This window comes from Ostrinia nubilalis, chromosome 24 (assembly GCF_963855985.1).
Source record: "Ostrinia nubilalis chromosome 24, ilOstNubi1.1, whole genome shotgun sequence".
NCBI classification, from domain to species: domain Eukaryota; kingdom Metazoa; phylum Arthropoda; class Insecta; order Lepidoptera; family Crambidae; genus Ostrinia; species Ostrinia nubilalis.
The window spans coordinates 8,642,164-8,659,202 of NC_087111.1; the positions used below are offsets into that span (position 1 = coordinate 8,642,164).

At 39.5% G+C, this 17,039-nt stretch overlaps 1 protein-coding gene across 1 annotated transcript in view; it reads left to right on the plus strand.

The window, feature by feature from the left end:
• Window positions 1-17,039, plus strand: part of LOC135083781 (ABC transporter G family member 20) — a 98,288-nt gene that overhangs the window by 70,463 nt on the left and 10,786 nt on the right. The window contains exons 8-13 of the mRNA XM_063978531.1: window positions 391-629; window positions 1,039-1,276; window positions 2,081-2,258; window positions 10,107-10,222; window positions 15,147-15,217; window positions 15,986-16,083. Coding sequence (XP_063834601.1) covers window positions 391-629; window positions 1,039-1,276; window positions 2,081-2,258; window positions 10,107-10,222; window positions 15,147-15,217; window positions 15,986-16,083 — 940 coding nt within the window. The remainder of the gene's footprint in view (window positions 1-390; window positions 630-1,038; window positions 1,277-2,080; window positions 2,259-10,106; window positions 10,223-15,146; window positions 15,218-15,985; window positions 16,084-17,039) is intronic.

Below are 17,039 nucleotides of genomic sequence, written 5' to 3' on the forward strand. Positions count from 1 at the left end.
ATATTTCTGAGACTTAGTGTGAGTTTACTTTAAACGTCCTCACTAGTAAGCGCGTAAAAAAATGACATCAAATGTATGACGGATTGTACAGCGCCCCTAGCGGAAACTTTCAAGAATTAAAATTTTCATAATTATATTTTTTTAACGCGCTCACTAGTGACAACGTTTGATGTAAACTCACACTGAGCCCTCTGAAGAATGTTTTCTGAAGAAGCTACTTCAACTTTTTGATTGAAACCCAAGAATGCAAAATGAATACATTTTGAGAGAATGAATCGTTCACTAAAGTGATGTTGTACATACGTGGTCGATCAAGTAGTAAAAAAAGTAGGTGGTTAAAAAATCTATTGTCTTCCAGGCTACCTTTGCATTACAAATACATCTTTCCAGAACCCAGCAGCAACAGACGCCGAAGAGCCAGAAATAGGGGAAATATCAGGGGAGTTCGGGGACAATGTCTCCATCCACAGCAAGGGAGTGGCGGTCGCCCCAGAGTTTGTCCCACCGGTGGACATGCCGGCAAATGCTGTACCGTCCCAGACTATATTCGATAAGATCAAGCCGGTTAAAGCGCATCATATGAAGGCGTTGGTATGGAAAAACGCGATGAGCTTGCTGAGGAATTTTGGGTGAGAATTTTGTTATTTTTATAAAATTAATACTAGATTCAATTAATGAAGCAAATCATTCTATTACACAATGAGATTAGGCATATCCTTCCTCAATCGATCTTGAATCTCATCTTAAAAACAAATCCACCTTAGACTTTTACTTCGTATTTAATTTATCAGGTAGCCGGTCTTTTAAATAAGCCATGATCTAAAAGCACTAAGTTAAAATGATACTTACAGAAGAGATAACATTTATGATCTTTGAACTTATTCGTATAAAACTTAATTTTTGTAGAAGATTTGTGAGATCGGTCATGGAGAACTTAGTAAGAAAAAGAAAATAATTGTCAATACGGACTTCAAAAAATGAATGTGGAGGCCGAAACCATTACTACTTTTATTTACAACAAAATACTCTCTTCCGCAGACTACTCTGCTTCATAATCCTACTACCCGTCTCGCAAATGTTCTTCTTCTGCATTGCCATCGGCCATTACCCCGAAGAGTTACCAATCGCCGTCGTCAACTATGAGATCAACAGCACCAAAGTACTCTGCGACTACAATAAAGAGTTGTGTCCGCAGAACAAAGAAACGTATGAATGGGAAATAACGAACTTCAGCTGTCGGTATTTGGACTTCTTCCATAGGAGGCAAAGTAATTTGGTGAGTATTTTGGGAATTTACCATCTTTATGTGTAGAAAAATTATCATCTGTAGCTGGGCCTTAATCAGGAAACATCACACTAAGTTCTATGTATCAAACATGGTTTCAATTGAAATTCAACCAATCTTAGCTTTGATACTTCGCTTGGTTTAGAATCTCATTATCATATTTTATTCGAAATACAAGCTAGGTATTTGTGGTCTTCTTCATATTCTTGCAAATCACCAGTGCTTAAAGAAAATTATCTCTAGTAAACGCTAAAAGTGAATCAGATAAGCAATTCGGCTTTCTGTCACAATTTAACTTACCTAGTTTATTTTGTATTATGGATTAAGTTTATAATGGCCGTTACGTTCTATTTTATCATGAACCTGAAAGGATAGTGCCAGGCTTGATCGCTTATGAAGAATGTCGAAGTCGTACTAAAGTAAGGTGTACGGATGCAGTAAGTTCAACATAGCGAGTGTTATTTAATGCCATAATCGCGGAATCTTATGCGTAATACGTATACATCGATGATATTTTGTATGTAAATAATTAAAAAAAAAACTCTTTTTTCTCTTAACTCCAGGGATAGATTTCAGTGCGCTTCGGTTTACAAATTAGTATTGGCCTTAGGAACAAAATGCACTATGGTTTCATTCTGGGCAGCACTTGATCCAACTTCCATACATGGATTGGCTTTGGCACTGACCTTTAACGACAAATTTTTCTTATTCATGATATCATTTACCAGATAAACGTACTTTTATGCTAAATCAAAGCTAAATATTCCATTTTCATCCCTTTATATCGTCTCTCAGGTTTACTACCCAACAACAGAAGAAGCCATAGCAGCAGCCCGCAAAGGCAAAGCTCGTGTGGTCATGACCTTCGCAGCCAACTACTCCCAGAGTCTGCAGGACAGGATGCTGGACAACCGGCACGTTGACGACTATACCGTTAACGCTTCGGGGATACAGATCAACATGGACAATGCTGGTAAGTGAATCAGAAATGAGGAGATTCGTAAACGATTTTAAGTCGCTGACATAGCTGACGAATCAGCAAGCTTAAGTGACAATGGACAGGGCACTCATCACGCAGAACGCACGGCCGATGGGGCAGCAAAATTCTGGAGTGGAGGCCACAGCGTAAGTCGTCCACCCTCAAGGTGGACAGACGACTACAATATAAGAGTAGCAGTCTACATATTGCCTTACTGGATGCAGGCGGCGTGATAGTGATCCTGCATATTATGTAGTTCACTAGGATAGCCCTTTTTACCCAAGTGTATCAGAGGATAGAGGAGGAAGAGAGGAGGTCATGATTTTCGAGTGTAGTTAAGTAAATCAAAAGCAAAGCTCGTGTGGTCATGACCTTCGCAGCCAACTACTCCCAGAGTCTGCAGGACAGGATGCTGGACAACCGGCACGTCGACGACTATACCGTTAACGCCTCGGGAATACAGATCAACTTGGACAATGCTGGTAAGTGATCCTCCACGGGTAGGGTAGTTTAGGGCATGCCCTAGTGAGGATTGGACATGTCCAATCCTCAATCCAGAGGAACAAAACTAGGAACATTGCCCTAGTGTAGGTAAGGTTTTAGCCATGACCTTCGCAGTCAACTGTCCCCAGAGTCTGCAGGACAGGATGCTGGACAACCGGCACGTCGACGACTATACCGTTAACGCTTCAGGGATACAGATCAACATGGACAATGCTGGTAAGTGAATCAGAAATGAGGACATTCGTAAACGAACTAAAGTCGCTGACATACCCTGATGAATCAGTAAGCTTAGTGGCAATGGACACTTACCACGCAGAACGCACGGCCGATGGGGCAGCAAGGTTCTGGAGTGGAGGCCACAGCGTGGGATATCCACCTTCAAGGTGGACAGACGACTACAATATAAGAGTAACAGCCTGCATCTATTGCCTTATTGGATGCAGGGCACATGAAAGTTAGTAATCCTGCATATTATGTAGTTCACTAGGATAGCCCTTTTTACCCAAGTGTATCAGAGGATAGAGGAGGAAGAGAGGAGGTCATGATTTTCGAGTGTAGTTAAGTAAATCAAAAGCAAAGCTCGTGTGGTCATGACCTTCGCAGCCAACTACTCCCAGAGTCTGCAGGACAGGATGCTGGACAACCGGCACGTCGACGACTATACCGTTATAGTCCAGTAGAATTAGCTTTTAAATCGGAAATAATTCCTACAAAAGATTTTATTGTTTTAATGGCTTCATTGGTTGCCCATTAAGACTCTCCTAAGTTTTCGACTTCGACGGAGTTGTGCTTAAGTGGTGGGGGCCCCCGAAAGGGGCGTTTTTTCGGTTTTCCGGTTATACCGCGTAAAGGACTTACCCTATCGAAAAGTGGTCTGCATGACGGTTAAAGGGCACTTAATCCTGCATTGAATAAGACCAAATTCATATGTTTTGGACAAACCGTTCTCGCGCTAAAGTTCGGCAAAGTAGAAAATATACGTATAATTAATGACCCTCTCCACGTCCAATGGTTTGTTACCCACAGGCTTCCAAGTCTTGAAAAGGGCCACCTCAACTAGTGTAACCCTATCAAGGCTTACGAGCTTGATGCGCCTATCCTTGTTCGTCCCAGCCGTTCCTTAACTGCGGTTGGTGCACCTCTTCCTGGCACTCACCTGAACGACTCTGTGTTACCTACTGTGGCTGCCCCTCTTCCTTGTATCCTCCTGCATGACTACGTTGCCTAGCCGTATGCCTGGTCTAAGGTTCGACGCCAAAAATCAACAACAACAAGTTCATATTAAAACGCTGAAGAGTTTTTTGTTTGTTTGTTTGAACGCGCTAATCTTAAGAATTACTAGTTTGATTTAAATCATTATTTTGTGTTGAATAGCTCATACATTGAGGAAGGCTATAGGATATATACAATCACTCTACGACTAATAGAGGCGAAGCAGTAAAGAAAAATGTTGCAAGCACGGGAAATAGTATTTAAACTATTTTCACTCGTACGAAGTTGATTTTGTGGCGTCGAACCTTGGACCAGGCATATGGCTAAGCAATGAAATCGTACAGGAGGGTACAAGGAAGAGGGGCAGCCACATTAGGTAACACAGAGTCGTTTAGGAGAGTGCCAGGAAGAGGTGCAGCAACCGCAGTTAAGGAACGGCTGGGACGAACAAGGATAAGCGAATCAAACTCGTGAGCCTTGTTAGGGTTACACTGGTTAAGGCGACCCTTTACAAGGCTTGGAAGCATGTGGGTAACAAGCCATTGGACGTGGAGAGGGTCATTAATTATACGTATATTTTCTACTTTGCCGAACTTTAGCGCGAGAACGGTTTGTCCAAAACATATGAATTTGGTCTTATTCAATGCAGGATTAAGTGCCCTTTAACCGTCATGCAGACCACTTTTCGATAGGGTAAGTCCTTTACGCGGTATAACCGGAAAACCGAAAAAACGCCCCTTTCGGGGGCCCCCACCACTTAAGCACAACTCCGTCGAAGTCGAAAACTTAGGAGAGTCTTAATGGGCAACCAATGAAGCCATTAAAGCAAAAAAATCTTTTGTAGGAATTATTTCCGATTTAATCAATTTTTGTGTTTAATTCTACTGGCCTATTAACGCTTCGGGGATACAGATCAACATGGACAATGCTGGTAAGTGAATCAGAAATGAGGAGATTCGTAAACGAACTAAAGTCGCTGACATACCCCGATGAATCAGCAAGCTTAAGTGGCAATGGACACTTACCACGCAGAACGCACGGCCGATGGGGCAGCAAGGTTCTGGAGTGGAGGCCACAGCGTACGTCGTCCACCTTCAAGGTGGACAGACGACTACAATATAAAAGTAGCTGCTTGCATCTATTGCCTTACTGGAGGCAGGCGGCGTGATAGTTAGTGATCCTGCACAATATTATGTAGTTCACTAGGATAGCCCTTTTTACCCAAGTGTATCGGAGGGTAGGTCATGAGTTTTGAGTGTAGTTAAGTAAATCAAAAGCAAAGCTCGTGTGGTCATGACCTTCGCAGAGTCTGCAGGACAGCCGGCACGTTGACGACTATACCGTTAACGCTTCGGGGATACAGATCAACATGGATAATGCTGGTAAGTGAATCTTTACGGGACACATAGCTCGTGGAGCTGATGGCTGCTGGGGCAGAAAAATTCTCAGGTCGCTATTACGAGCCGAAAGATGTAGTGTGGGCAGGCCTCCCATTAGGTGGATTGAGGATCTGGTGAAGGCCGCGGAAAGTACCTGGATGCGGGCAGCGCAGGGCCAGTCGTTATGGAAATCCTTGGGGGAGGTCTTTGTCTAGCAGAGGATGTTCATTTAGCTGAAATGAACGATCCTTTACAGAGCGTTCTTTAGGACAGCCCTTTTTACCCGATTACTCCAAAAGGAATTCAAACTCCATTACGATTTACGAATGTAGACGTATTGTGACGGTGCCGCGGTGTGAAATTAAGAAGCTATTTCAGCCATCAAACATAAAATTAAAAGACATCCTATCACTTCTTAACTGCGTTTGAACAAGACTTTTCCTAAAACGATCTCAAAATGTTATTTTCATTTACAATGAGGAAAATGTACGTTTACAGTTCAGAGAATACCACTGATGCCAATTGTAATCTAACACCAACACGTAACAAATTCCCAAAACAAAGCCCAAGCCCCATTTGCCAAAAGCTTCGAGTGAGGGGTCAATTAAAACACCAATTTGGCGGCTTTAATTTTTTCGGGAGAGGCAGGATAAATCCTCTAATATTTTCGTTTGCGGGCACTCCGTGGAATCGCTTCGTTTGCCCAGATGACACCATATTAAGCCTAACACAGTAGCATCTTAAGCCGTTGTAATAAAGTAGAATTTGCAACTAAAATGTAAACTCTGATGTATGGCCAGAATGCGGTGCGGCTCGTTTGCATACAAATTAGATTTATGGCGGCGAACCGATAAATGATCAGGACTGATGATTTTTGGGGTTCTGGCAAGTTTTTGATGATCGTTAATTATGAATAAATTGGTCAAGCGCGTGCTGGTTTGCGCACTAAAAGTTCTGTATACGTTTTCATCTACATAGTTCGGTTAATATCGTCATTAAACATCGCAATCGGTCATGTATAGATCTACAATGTTTTTTTGTATGTTGTTAGGTTCCTTGAGATAAATTGTACATTTCTTTCTTACTTTCTTCGTTTGAATCCAATGGTGCTCGAAAAACTGGGTTGCACTTGTTTCTCTTTTTCCACTAATTCTCATTAAAAATATGCATTTTTGGACAAAGTTATTCTGGAGCCCTTTATAGTCAATTTTATTTATTTATTCATTGAAATCTTGCATTTACTCTCAACAGGAAGTTAATGCTTTTCTCAGAAGCTGTTACTCTAATCTTATTAAAACTGACATATTATTCTTTCGGAAATATTAAAGCTTTATCCAAGGACTTTAATGAAATACTTCTCAGAATCCGTTCAGTCAATGACCCATTACAAACAAACAGTCTCCAATCGATTAGCATAGACAAATTATTATTCCGGGAACCGTTATGGAAATTTGATAGCTCGTAACATGAGCATGGGATAGACCCATGGGCGATCATTCCAACATGGTTTCTTGGCTTTCAGAAAGGGTATTAGGTTTATCCCAAGAATTGTTATGGTCACTAAAAGCAACTATCTTTATGAACATAAAAATAATAATAGAGAATAATTTTGATAAATTTTACATATTTTCGTAAAAATAAAAAAACTAGGAAAATACAAAAATATTAGGAAAAATAGAACTCCTGGAGAATTTTTACTCTATAAAGAGCTTTCAGTCGATAAATTCAAATATTGCATATTATTTTGTGCTACCATTTTATTTATGGATGCTCAAACAATTTTATACCAGCCAGCGGTTAGCCACATAATTTAATTCACTAAAAATAACAAGACCTTATGATTTTCAGTAAAAATCTAAGGGCCTAAGGCGTAAAAAAAACTGTATGCACGTATTTCATTATCATACTACTTAATAATCAGTCTTCTTTTTAAAAGCTCCCTAAGAACTTGAAAGTCTGAAGTAGGTACAATACTTTTTCATTAGCCGGCAAAACGCTGGCGAGTAATTTATCGCAGTAGGGATAAAACTTTTAATCACTATGAAATTGAAACTACTTTGATACTTATTGGTACTTCTGGATTCGTTTCATCTTTAAATATAGGTCGTGAAGTTTTTAGGTTAAGTTCCTCTTATTTTTATATCGCGTAGGCTGTTGCTATTCGAATTTACATACTACCTATCTTATGCTTGCAATAGTATTCACGAACGATGCTTGCTTATGTGAAGCAGCAAATCGAACGCACAGCGTTAAATAGAGCTCTGTGATTGGTTCGTGTGTCACCCTGAGTGTCTACGGGCACTGCGAGACCTCTAGTAATGTTTGTGAATACGGATGTCAGTCTATCAGTTGTGTAGTGTCGACTGTAAAAATTTCAGATAATTTTAACGCAAAATAACACCTTTTACAAACTACATAATAAGACACCACCACACCACAGACTAGCTAGACTTGCTTTCATCCGTACCTAGATACTACTGCGATATACATCAGTCAATACCCGAATGGTAGAATTTTCAGATTATTTGAGAGCACTTTTCTCTTCTTCAACAGAATTTTGTGTCATTTGGTTCGTTAGCACAAGTACGTTGGTATTACAACTTCACTTTAAGAGCATGCTCGCAATGATCAATTATTTTGTCCTCTTATAATTTTATTAAAAAACCAAGCTAAGAATAAAATATTTTAAGAAGACGTCGGAAACAAATTTTATTGAGTAACTAAATTCGAAAGCTCTGGCTAGTATTTTTTGCATAATAGCCAGTGTCAAGTATGTCCTGCCAAGTGCAAAGTTTGTTAAAATAATGATGAAATGAATTATAATTAATGTATGCTAGATGACATTCCTGGCTGTAGATCCTGGCTACACAGAAGTTGCAGCGGTGGGAACGAGAGGTGGGGAATAGTCCCGTTAGGTACCCTTGAGTTCTAATGAAGATGTGGTATTTTACTTAGACCTGGCACAGATTTCTTGAGAGATCTTGAACATGCAATATGCACTATTTCACTACATTCAAGCACGTCCACGCACGTTTACCATAATTACAAAATGTTCGGCTAAACATTTAAACGAGACCGAGCCGGAAGACGTAGTGTGGGCAGGCCTCCCACTAGTTGGACTGACGATCTGGTGGGGGTCGCGGGAGGTGCCTGGATGCGGGCGGTCTTTGTGGACATCTTTGGGGGAGGCCTTTGTTCAGCAGTGGACGTCATTCGGTTGAAACGACGAACGACGAAACATTTAAACAAGGTTGAAACTACTTTCCCGCAAAAAAAGCCAAGTTTAATTGTCGTTAATGGAATTTAAAACGCTAAGAATACACGCCAACTGCCCTCATTATAATGCGGCTTTATTGTTCTCACCCTTGATTAAACAGTCAATCAGCTTAAGCAATGTTTCCCTTCTGAGGGCTTCCGTTAATTTATTGCTGATACATAAAGGGTGTGGATTTGTGGAATCGAATTCGTCGGCTTTATAGAGATTTGTGATAATGGAACGTTTGTTGTAATATACACTCGGCATCAAATAAATCGCACCTCCCGCGACAAGCACTTATCAAACGTATGCATCCCCACTTCCCACCAACATTGGTACCATTTGAAAGCCTAGTTCTAAACTTCATTTCATTAAAAGAAAGGTTTTTACCCCAAAAATGTGTCTTTACAAGGATCCAGAGTCACTTCTTCAAAAAATAGGTAGTTACGCTTAGCCATTTTTTATGACTATAAAACTGTTAAGTAAGTTGGGATTAATCGCTATCCATCTGTTAAAGAGGACACGTGAGATCTTTATTTGGTTTTATAACCATAAAAATTGGTCTAATTGATCCCAGAGGTGAGCCCAAAGTGAGGTCTATATTCAAGTCACATTTATGGTAAATGTTAATCATTTATTTAGAAATGAAATGTATTTTTCTTTAAGGATATTTATTGGGCTTTCAAATAAAACCAATATTGTTGGGGTACCATGATTGTGTCAAAAGAAAATATTTAAAGTTCGCGTCGCGGAAGGTGCGGTTTATTTGATGTTGAGTGTATAAGGGTGGGAGATTTTGTTTGGAAATTCGGCTAAATATCGGACCAACTTGCATTGTAAGGTATTTCCCACTCTTTTGCCCCTACGTGGCTTTTATCTAAAATAGCGGTTTGTTAAATTGGGGAACACTGCCCAACTACTGCGGGTTTAGCATACAAATACACTCGCGTAATGCAGCGATGCGATTTGATGCGATGTGACGTGGCGCGGAAGACGCGTCATGCGATTTCACTGATGCTTCAACCACACTAACGTGTACAGATCGCCATCGCCGGCGCGATCAAAGGCCAATGACAGGTCGCGTCAACTGTCATAGGTCGCGCGACCTGTCAGTGGCTTTTGATCGCGCCGGAGATGGCGATTATTGTAGTTGAAGCTTGTGAAGGCTATCGTTTTATACTCAACAATAAAACTTGCACCACGTAACATGACCATACTCTACAGTAGCGCCAACTGGTAAGCGCTAAAACGATAGCCCTCATTTTCAATACGCAAAGCTCTGCCCCATGTTGACCACGCTTCAAGCACTGGCGCACATTATTGTCCTGAAGCAGTGATAGAGTTGAAAATGTTTACTGCAAAGAACTAATTGCCTTAAATGACTTCTATCTATTTCATTGTGGAAAATCTTGGGGGAGGCCTTTGTCCAGCAGTGGACGGCATTTGGCTGAAACGACGACTTCTATAAAACTACAATTCTCTTGTCCACAGACAAACAAATCGAATGGATGTTGGCACGGGACATAAGCGAGTCGTTTATGGAGGCCACCGAGCACATGGCGGAGCAGTGCGACCTGCCCAAGAGGTTGCTCTCTATCCCTGTCCATGTAAGTATATTATAGGTACATATAGATCGTTTCATTCACGAAGACGCGCCCCACCATTTTATGGTCGAGGGAAGCGTGGGTTGCGGGGATATTGATCCGAGCAATCCGAGCGTCGTTATTGTAGTGTGCGTGTGCATTCATGGATAATTTAGCGTGTACCGATAACACTCAAACATTAGCGGAGGAATGGTGGGGCGCGTCTTCGTGGATGAAACGATCTACTAGATTCAACTGTCAAACTTAAGTGATAGCACGTACCAACCCAGTGTGAGATGGCGTTGGGGTAGAAACGTTAACGGTGGCAACCATGGGACGGAAGACCCAGGTGATCAAAGTGGACTCCATGCGACACTTTGGTGTCCTTTGATCAGCCATGGATAAGGTCACCTAGGTGATCATAGTGGACTTCTTAATAGACTTTTTGAATAGACCGTTCACTCAGTTGACCAAAAATCTAGTGAAAGTCGCTGGAAGAGTCTGGAAGCGGGTAGAACAAGCCCGGTTGTTATGGAAATCCCTGCCCTAAGGGTTTTTCTTTGTACAGCAGTAGACGTTTTGTATTTGAAAATTAAAGTTACTACTTATAGTGTATCAGTGTATTGCATAGCACAGCAGTGCCATGTAAAGTCCGGTCGCCGAGCACGTAAAGTAGAGTAGTAGAGTTTCGTGCTCGGCGACCGGACTATGGTCTATTTACTTATTTGCTATTTCTTTCTAATCCACAATACCTACTACACAAAGTAACTAAAAAGTTCTAGTTTCACAAACGACTGTGTTTTTAGGGCACTAAAAGTTAACGGAGTCGGGTCACTCGATTGTGTTTACACAGAACTGACCAACTCAGCTAGTTTTGTTGTGACTTCGAAGGCTAGTGATGTACTAGTACTGATCACTGATATCTAAACTGTGACTTAAATCTTACAAAGATTAGGTCTGTGCACCTACCATGAGTTTACGTTAGGTGTGCTCGCTAGCGAGTACGTCAAAAATCTCTATGAAGATTTTGTTTCTTGAAAGTAGCCGCTAGGGGCGCTGCACAATATGTCATACAATTAATGTCATTTTTTTACGTAGTCGCTAGCGAGCACACCTAACGTTAACTCATGGCAAGCACACTGATATTATATATCTATATATCTTAGAACAGATACAAATAAAATGGAAAGTATTTATTTAATCCAAATGATTCTACTTTAAAATCACATTGAGTATTTGTGTTTCTTAAAAATAAGTAAACTGTGCCAAAAGACGCATAAGCGACTTGGCATTTTAATTTACGTGTTTCCAAGTTAACATTTAAGTGTGCCAAGTTTTCCAACGTTGAACTAATTTGTAAGAAAACTAATTTAATCCCGGCTTGGCAGCTCAGAAACCAGGAAACCGCAAAAAAATTGCTAGGTAGAGTTTCCTCTCATTTTACTGAATTAAAACGCGCGTGAAATAAAGTAACGCCCGTATTCACAAACGATGCTTGCTTAAGTGAAGCAGTAAATTGAACGCACAGCGTTGAATAGAGCTCTGTGATTGGTTCGTGTGTCACCCTGTGCGACCACGCGCACCGTGAGACCTCATAGTAGGTAATGTTTGTGAATACGGACGTCACAGTGGTAAATTTTAAGAATTTAGGGGTACTTAATTATATTATATAGAATATCATGCTTAAACGTTAAATACTTTTATTTTATACATAATTTAGGTATGTGAAAGTCATCCCTCAATGATTACGACTTCTGGTTCTTGTAACAAATTTAGAACTTCAGCTGACAAGGTGTTCTTATTATTCACGGTTATAGATCTCATATTAGACATGATGGGATCTGAAGATAGAAGCAGTATTTTAATGAGATCTTCATTGTTTAGTTGTCTGGTCATTTTTCTGGTGTCTTTATGGCGACTTTCTTGCGAGTCCTCTCCGAGCATGCCGATTGGTAGTATGAAATTGTCTATGATGTTTTTGCCGTGTACTAAAACTTTATGAACGGTTGGTGTCATAGAATACCAATTATAAAGATCAACATATTTCATAGCAGTGTCTTTAGCATATTCTCCGAATTTGACGCTATTTATTTTGTAACCAGAGATAAGGGTTTTTAAGATGATACCGAACCTCTCAATTAGATCGCTATCAATTCCGGTAATATTTGACGATATACTTACCCGGATTAGCAAAGAAGCATCTAGCAGTATTGCCATCATTTCTGTTCCCGAACCCAGGCTTAGGAACATGAACTAGCAAACCAAGTTACTCCTTGAATTGAGTTTGAATGTGTACTTTTCTCTCTGCTACAATTTTCTTGTTCGCCACGAGCTTGTTTATTTCTTATTGTATTTTTTACGAAATATGTAACAGACACTCGTAAAATCCTATGAAGGCATGTGAAGGTGATATTTCGCAATTTTTTACTGTTTTGAGCTGATTTCAGCCACAATCTTGAAGTAATTGTACAAAAATTATGAATTGCATTTTGAAAAATTTTTTGGTTTGTTATGTTCAATTCTGATACTCCAATAGAGTCTAAAATAAAGTTAAACAATAAATCTTTGCTATTCTGGGACATTAGCTTCATCGGAGGATTTTTTGATAATAATTCAAATAATTCCATGTTTTTGATAGCACTTCCATTGCCTAAAAAATTGAAAAAATCAAATGAAACTGCAAATTTCCGCAAATAAAACTGATATTTTTGAATAGGTTACACTTCAGCCTATGACCAAATAACAAAAGTTTTTATTTCTAATTAGTTCCTAAAAACTATGTTCCTTTTTATCTGCTAAATATGTATAAAAACGGTAGTCAAATTCCCTATTTATTTATGATATGAAAATCTGCCAGATTTTAAATTGTTAATATGAAAATAGAATGTAGTGACCTTCACTAATTATCACCATTTTTTACTAAACTCACTATTGGATAGGTATTTAGCAAATAACAAAAGAAAACTCGCACAAATCCGTCTATCTTAAAATAGAAATACTACAACACACAGATTATTAACTTTAAATTAATGAATCTTAGAAACCGATAAGAGCACACTGATGATATTTCTTTATAATGTAAACAACTAACCCTAAAATAGAAATATCGTTTATTTTTCGGATTACCTGCACATTGATAAAGTTGAATTTTCTACCGCTAAAGTTTGAAAATTGACCACAGTGGGACGTTAATGAACCAATTTTCATGCGGGTTTATATTTGTTTGATACAGTTTATTTGCGTGTACAATAATTACAATGCAGGGTAATTGTATTTAAATTCCCATTACGTTTCAATTCACGTGAAAGCAGCTATGTTCCCGATTTTTGCGGTTTCAGGACTGTAAAACAAAATTAAATAATTGTGCATTTAAAGTGCATTTTCCATTGATGTTGGTTGGTCCATACTATACGGGTAAAGTAATTTAATATTACCTCGGGCAATGAAATATGAAACGTATACCGACAATATATTGGTATTGTTTGCTATTTATTTATAGGTTGTCGATATCAGCGTGCATTATTTTGTACCTATACTGACCCTAGTATTTATAATAGTTCCAAAATTAGCTCTTCACTAGCAGAAAAAGTGTTTGTTAGTACGTTGTTTACCGATCTTAGATAGCCGAGTATCAAATCTAGCCTATTTCAAATAGCACCCGAATTTTTTCTTTGGTAAATACAAGACTGAAAGTCGACCTGACCTATGCCGACCTCGCTCTTTATATTTAACTTCCACTTTATATGCTAGGACGACCAGAATAAGCTGCATATTTCTTGTGTTAAATTATTAATATTACATACCTATAATGAGGTCTTTACTATCTTTATCTATTACTAGCTGACCCCGCGAACTCTGTTCCGCCTTAAAGGCAATAAATAAGCCATCGCAATTTTTCCTTATTTGCTCACCGTTTAGACCTACCCTGGACTACGAAAAACATTATAAAACCAAAATCAGCTCAATCGGCCCAGCCGTTCTCGAGTTTTAATCAGACTAACGAACAGCAATTCATTTTTATTTATATAGATTTGGCTGAAACGTAATGATAAGTTTACATAAAAACACAAACTTATTTCTACTAATTTAATGGGGGATCGCAGATCGGAATGCGCACCCTGGGACGTCCACCTATACATGGGCAGATGACCTCCTAAAGGTAGCAGAAAGGCGCTGGATGCAGGCTGCTACCTACGGGTCTGGAAATCATTGAGAGTCTATGTTCAGCAGTGGACGTCCTGTGGCTGAAATGATGATGATGGATGGGAGATCAGATAAATAATATCTTTATCTAACCCACGAAGAAAAACTTTAATTATTTATTCACCAGTAACTTCATTTAAAACATTGATTAAACCTGTTTAGCAGTTAAGAATAACGATTTCGTGGGCATTAACTTGAGCCTCATGAGTGTTGTAGGGTAGTTGTGGCTATATGAGCCATATTAAACGATTATAGCCACTAATAAAGCCTAACGTTAGGGCTAGAATGGAGTGCCTTAGTACTTAAAAGTTCATGGTATATAAAATTAGTCGTTTATTAGTGTGTACAAATACAACAGTAGCTACCTATTCCCTTTTTGGGGACTATAGTTCTATAGTGATGTAATTATTGTTAATGAACTTTACGCTAATTTAAAAAAGTCTACATTGCTAATACCTATACTGAAAGACAAATTGGGTATTTGAGAGCATAAACCAATAAATTCAGAAGGCACAACTACTCTAAAAGAATAGGTACCTAGGTAATTTTAGTTGATTGTAGCCTTAAACTCAAATTACTTAGTACCTAATACCTTTAAATTGATATTTAGGTAATAAACTGGCGAAATAGTGACGCTATCGGCTAGTATTGCCATCTAAAAATGTACGGGAGAAGTGATTTTTTGTCAGCTTACAAAAGTAGGTAGGTATATATCAATTAATTGATGTTTTTTGTTTTGTTACAGTTCAACAAACCCGTTTTTGGACTGAGAGTGCCAAATTTGACCGACTTTGCTGGCCCTGGAGTAATTTTGACGTGAGTTGAGTACTACATTATATTTTATTAACTCTTAACCGTTAAAATCCGCTCTGAATAATTTGTGGTTTCGAAAAATGAATGAAAATTAGAAGAATTTGCCAAAATAAAACCGACTTATGTAATCCGACAGTAGCCCAGCGGTGTCGCTATTGTACTGCCGATTGGAGAATCGAGGAACGCTTGTTCGATCTTGCTAGACTATTGTGGTGAATCTACTCCTAATATAAAGCATTTAGCTTCCTAATTAGTAACAATAGTCTTTGAAAGAAAACAATGGATTGTCCAGGATTCTCTAATCGCTATAAAGCGATCTGTTCCAGACAATCTAGAGGACATTTGCTAGGTTTAAATGTAAGTCACTAGTACTACGTACATAGCTCGTAGAGACGATAGCCGTTGGGGCAGGAAAATTCTCGACTGGCGACTGGCGTGGACAGGCCTCCTACTAGGTGGACCGACAATTTGGTAAAGGTCGCGGGAAGAGCACCGCCTTACTCTTCCTGCATGACCCGTGGTTGACTGGCAGAGAATGCCATCCGGCATTAAGTCCGCCACAGGTTTGTATGTGTGTTAAAAGTTTAAATAAATAAGAGCCTGATGCGGGCAGCGCAGGACCTTTCATTGTGGAAAACCTTGGGGGAGGCCTTTGTCTAGCAGTGGACCTTCTTATTTTGGCTGAGACGATGACTAGTACGTAATCAAGATTTTACAATATTGTCTTCTACCCTACAGGTCTTACGTACTAATTTTGCTATTTTTGCCCAGGATCATCTACTTTTTGGCGGTCGCCTTGACATCAGGAGCGTTGTTAGCTGAGAGGAACGAGGGAATACTGGAGCGGTCGCTTGTATGCGGGATTACTGGTAAGCACTAGCAATGGGCAGAGCACATAGTACGCAGACGGCCGAATGGGGCAGAAAGGTTCTGGATACAGGCCGCTACCAATCGGGCGATGAGAAAATTATTGGGATAGGCCTATTGTGATGATGAGTAAATCAAAGATGACCCCATATTTAAACTATAAACAAACGCAAAGTATCTGGAGTTCAGGGTCTCTAAAGAAGCTTTAGGTATCCATTTGATGCATTCTACTTGGTCCTCTACATCTAGCTAAGTTATTTCTTAGGCAACAACTTTAACTATTGTATTACATACACTTTCCCCGGGATAAACTTGACCTTCACTGGTTGGTTTTTTATTGGCGGTCAAGCTGTAGATCCTGGCTACACAGGAGTTGCTGCGGTGAAAACGAGAGATGGGAATAGTCCCGTATTATGTTACATTATTTCATTGTTACTTAAGGTACAGATCGTATTCGTATGGCACGTGGAAGCCTGACTGAAATCAATGGGCAATGGAAGCCATGACAATGCCTCTTGGCATTTTCTATCGGTCGTTGGTGTTAGTTGCTTGACCGACAATCACTATTGTTAGAGTTCAACGTATAGTTATGACGTAGAGAACACTATTGTAATAAACTCAATATTATAATAATGTTTTTTCTGCCAGCTCGTGGCTTCAGTGCTTAGTAAATGATTTTGCCTGTACTTTGAAATACCATTAACTTCCAAAGCCAAGGAACTATTCCCACCTCTCGTTCCCACCGCCCACTCCTGTGTAACCAGAATCTACTGCTTGACGTCAATAAAAATCAAATCAATGAAGGCCAAGTTTAAAGAAAGTTAGTTTACCACGAGGGGTTAACGGTATTATTAGTCATTTGTATTAAGGTACAATAAAAAAAATATTGGAACCGCAACGAAATTAAAAAAATAAATAATGTGAGTTCAAAGAAAGTATCGATTTCCCTCGAGTGCAA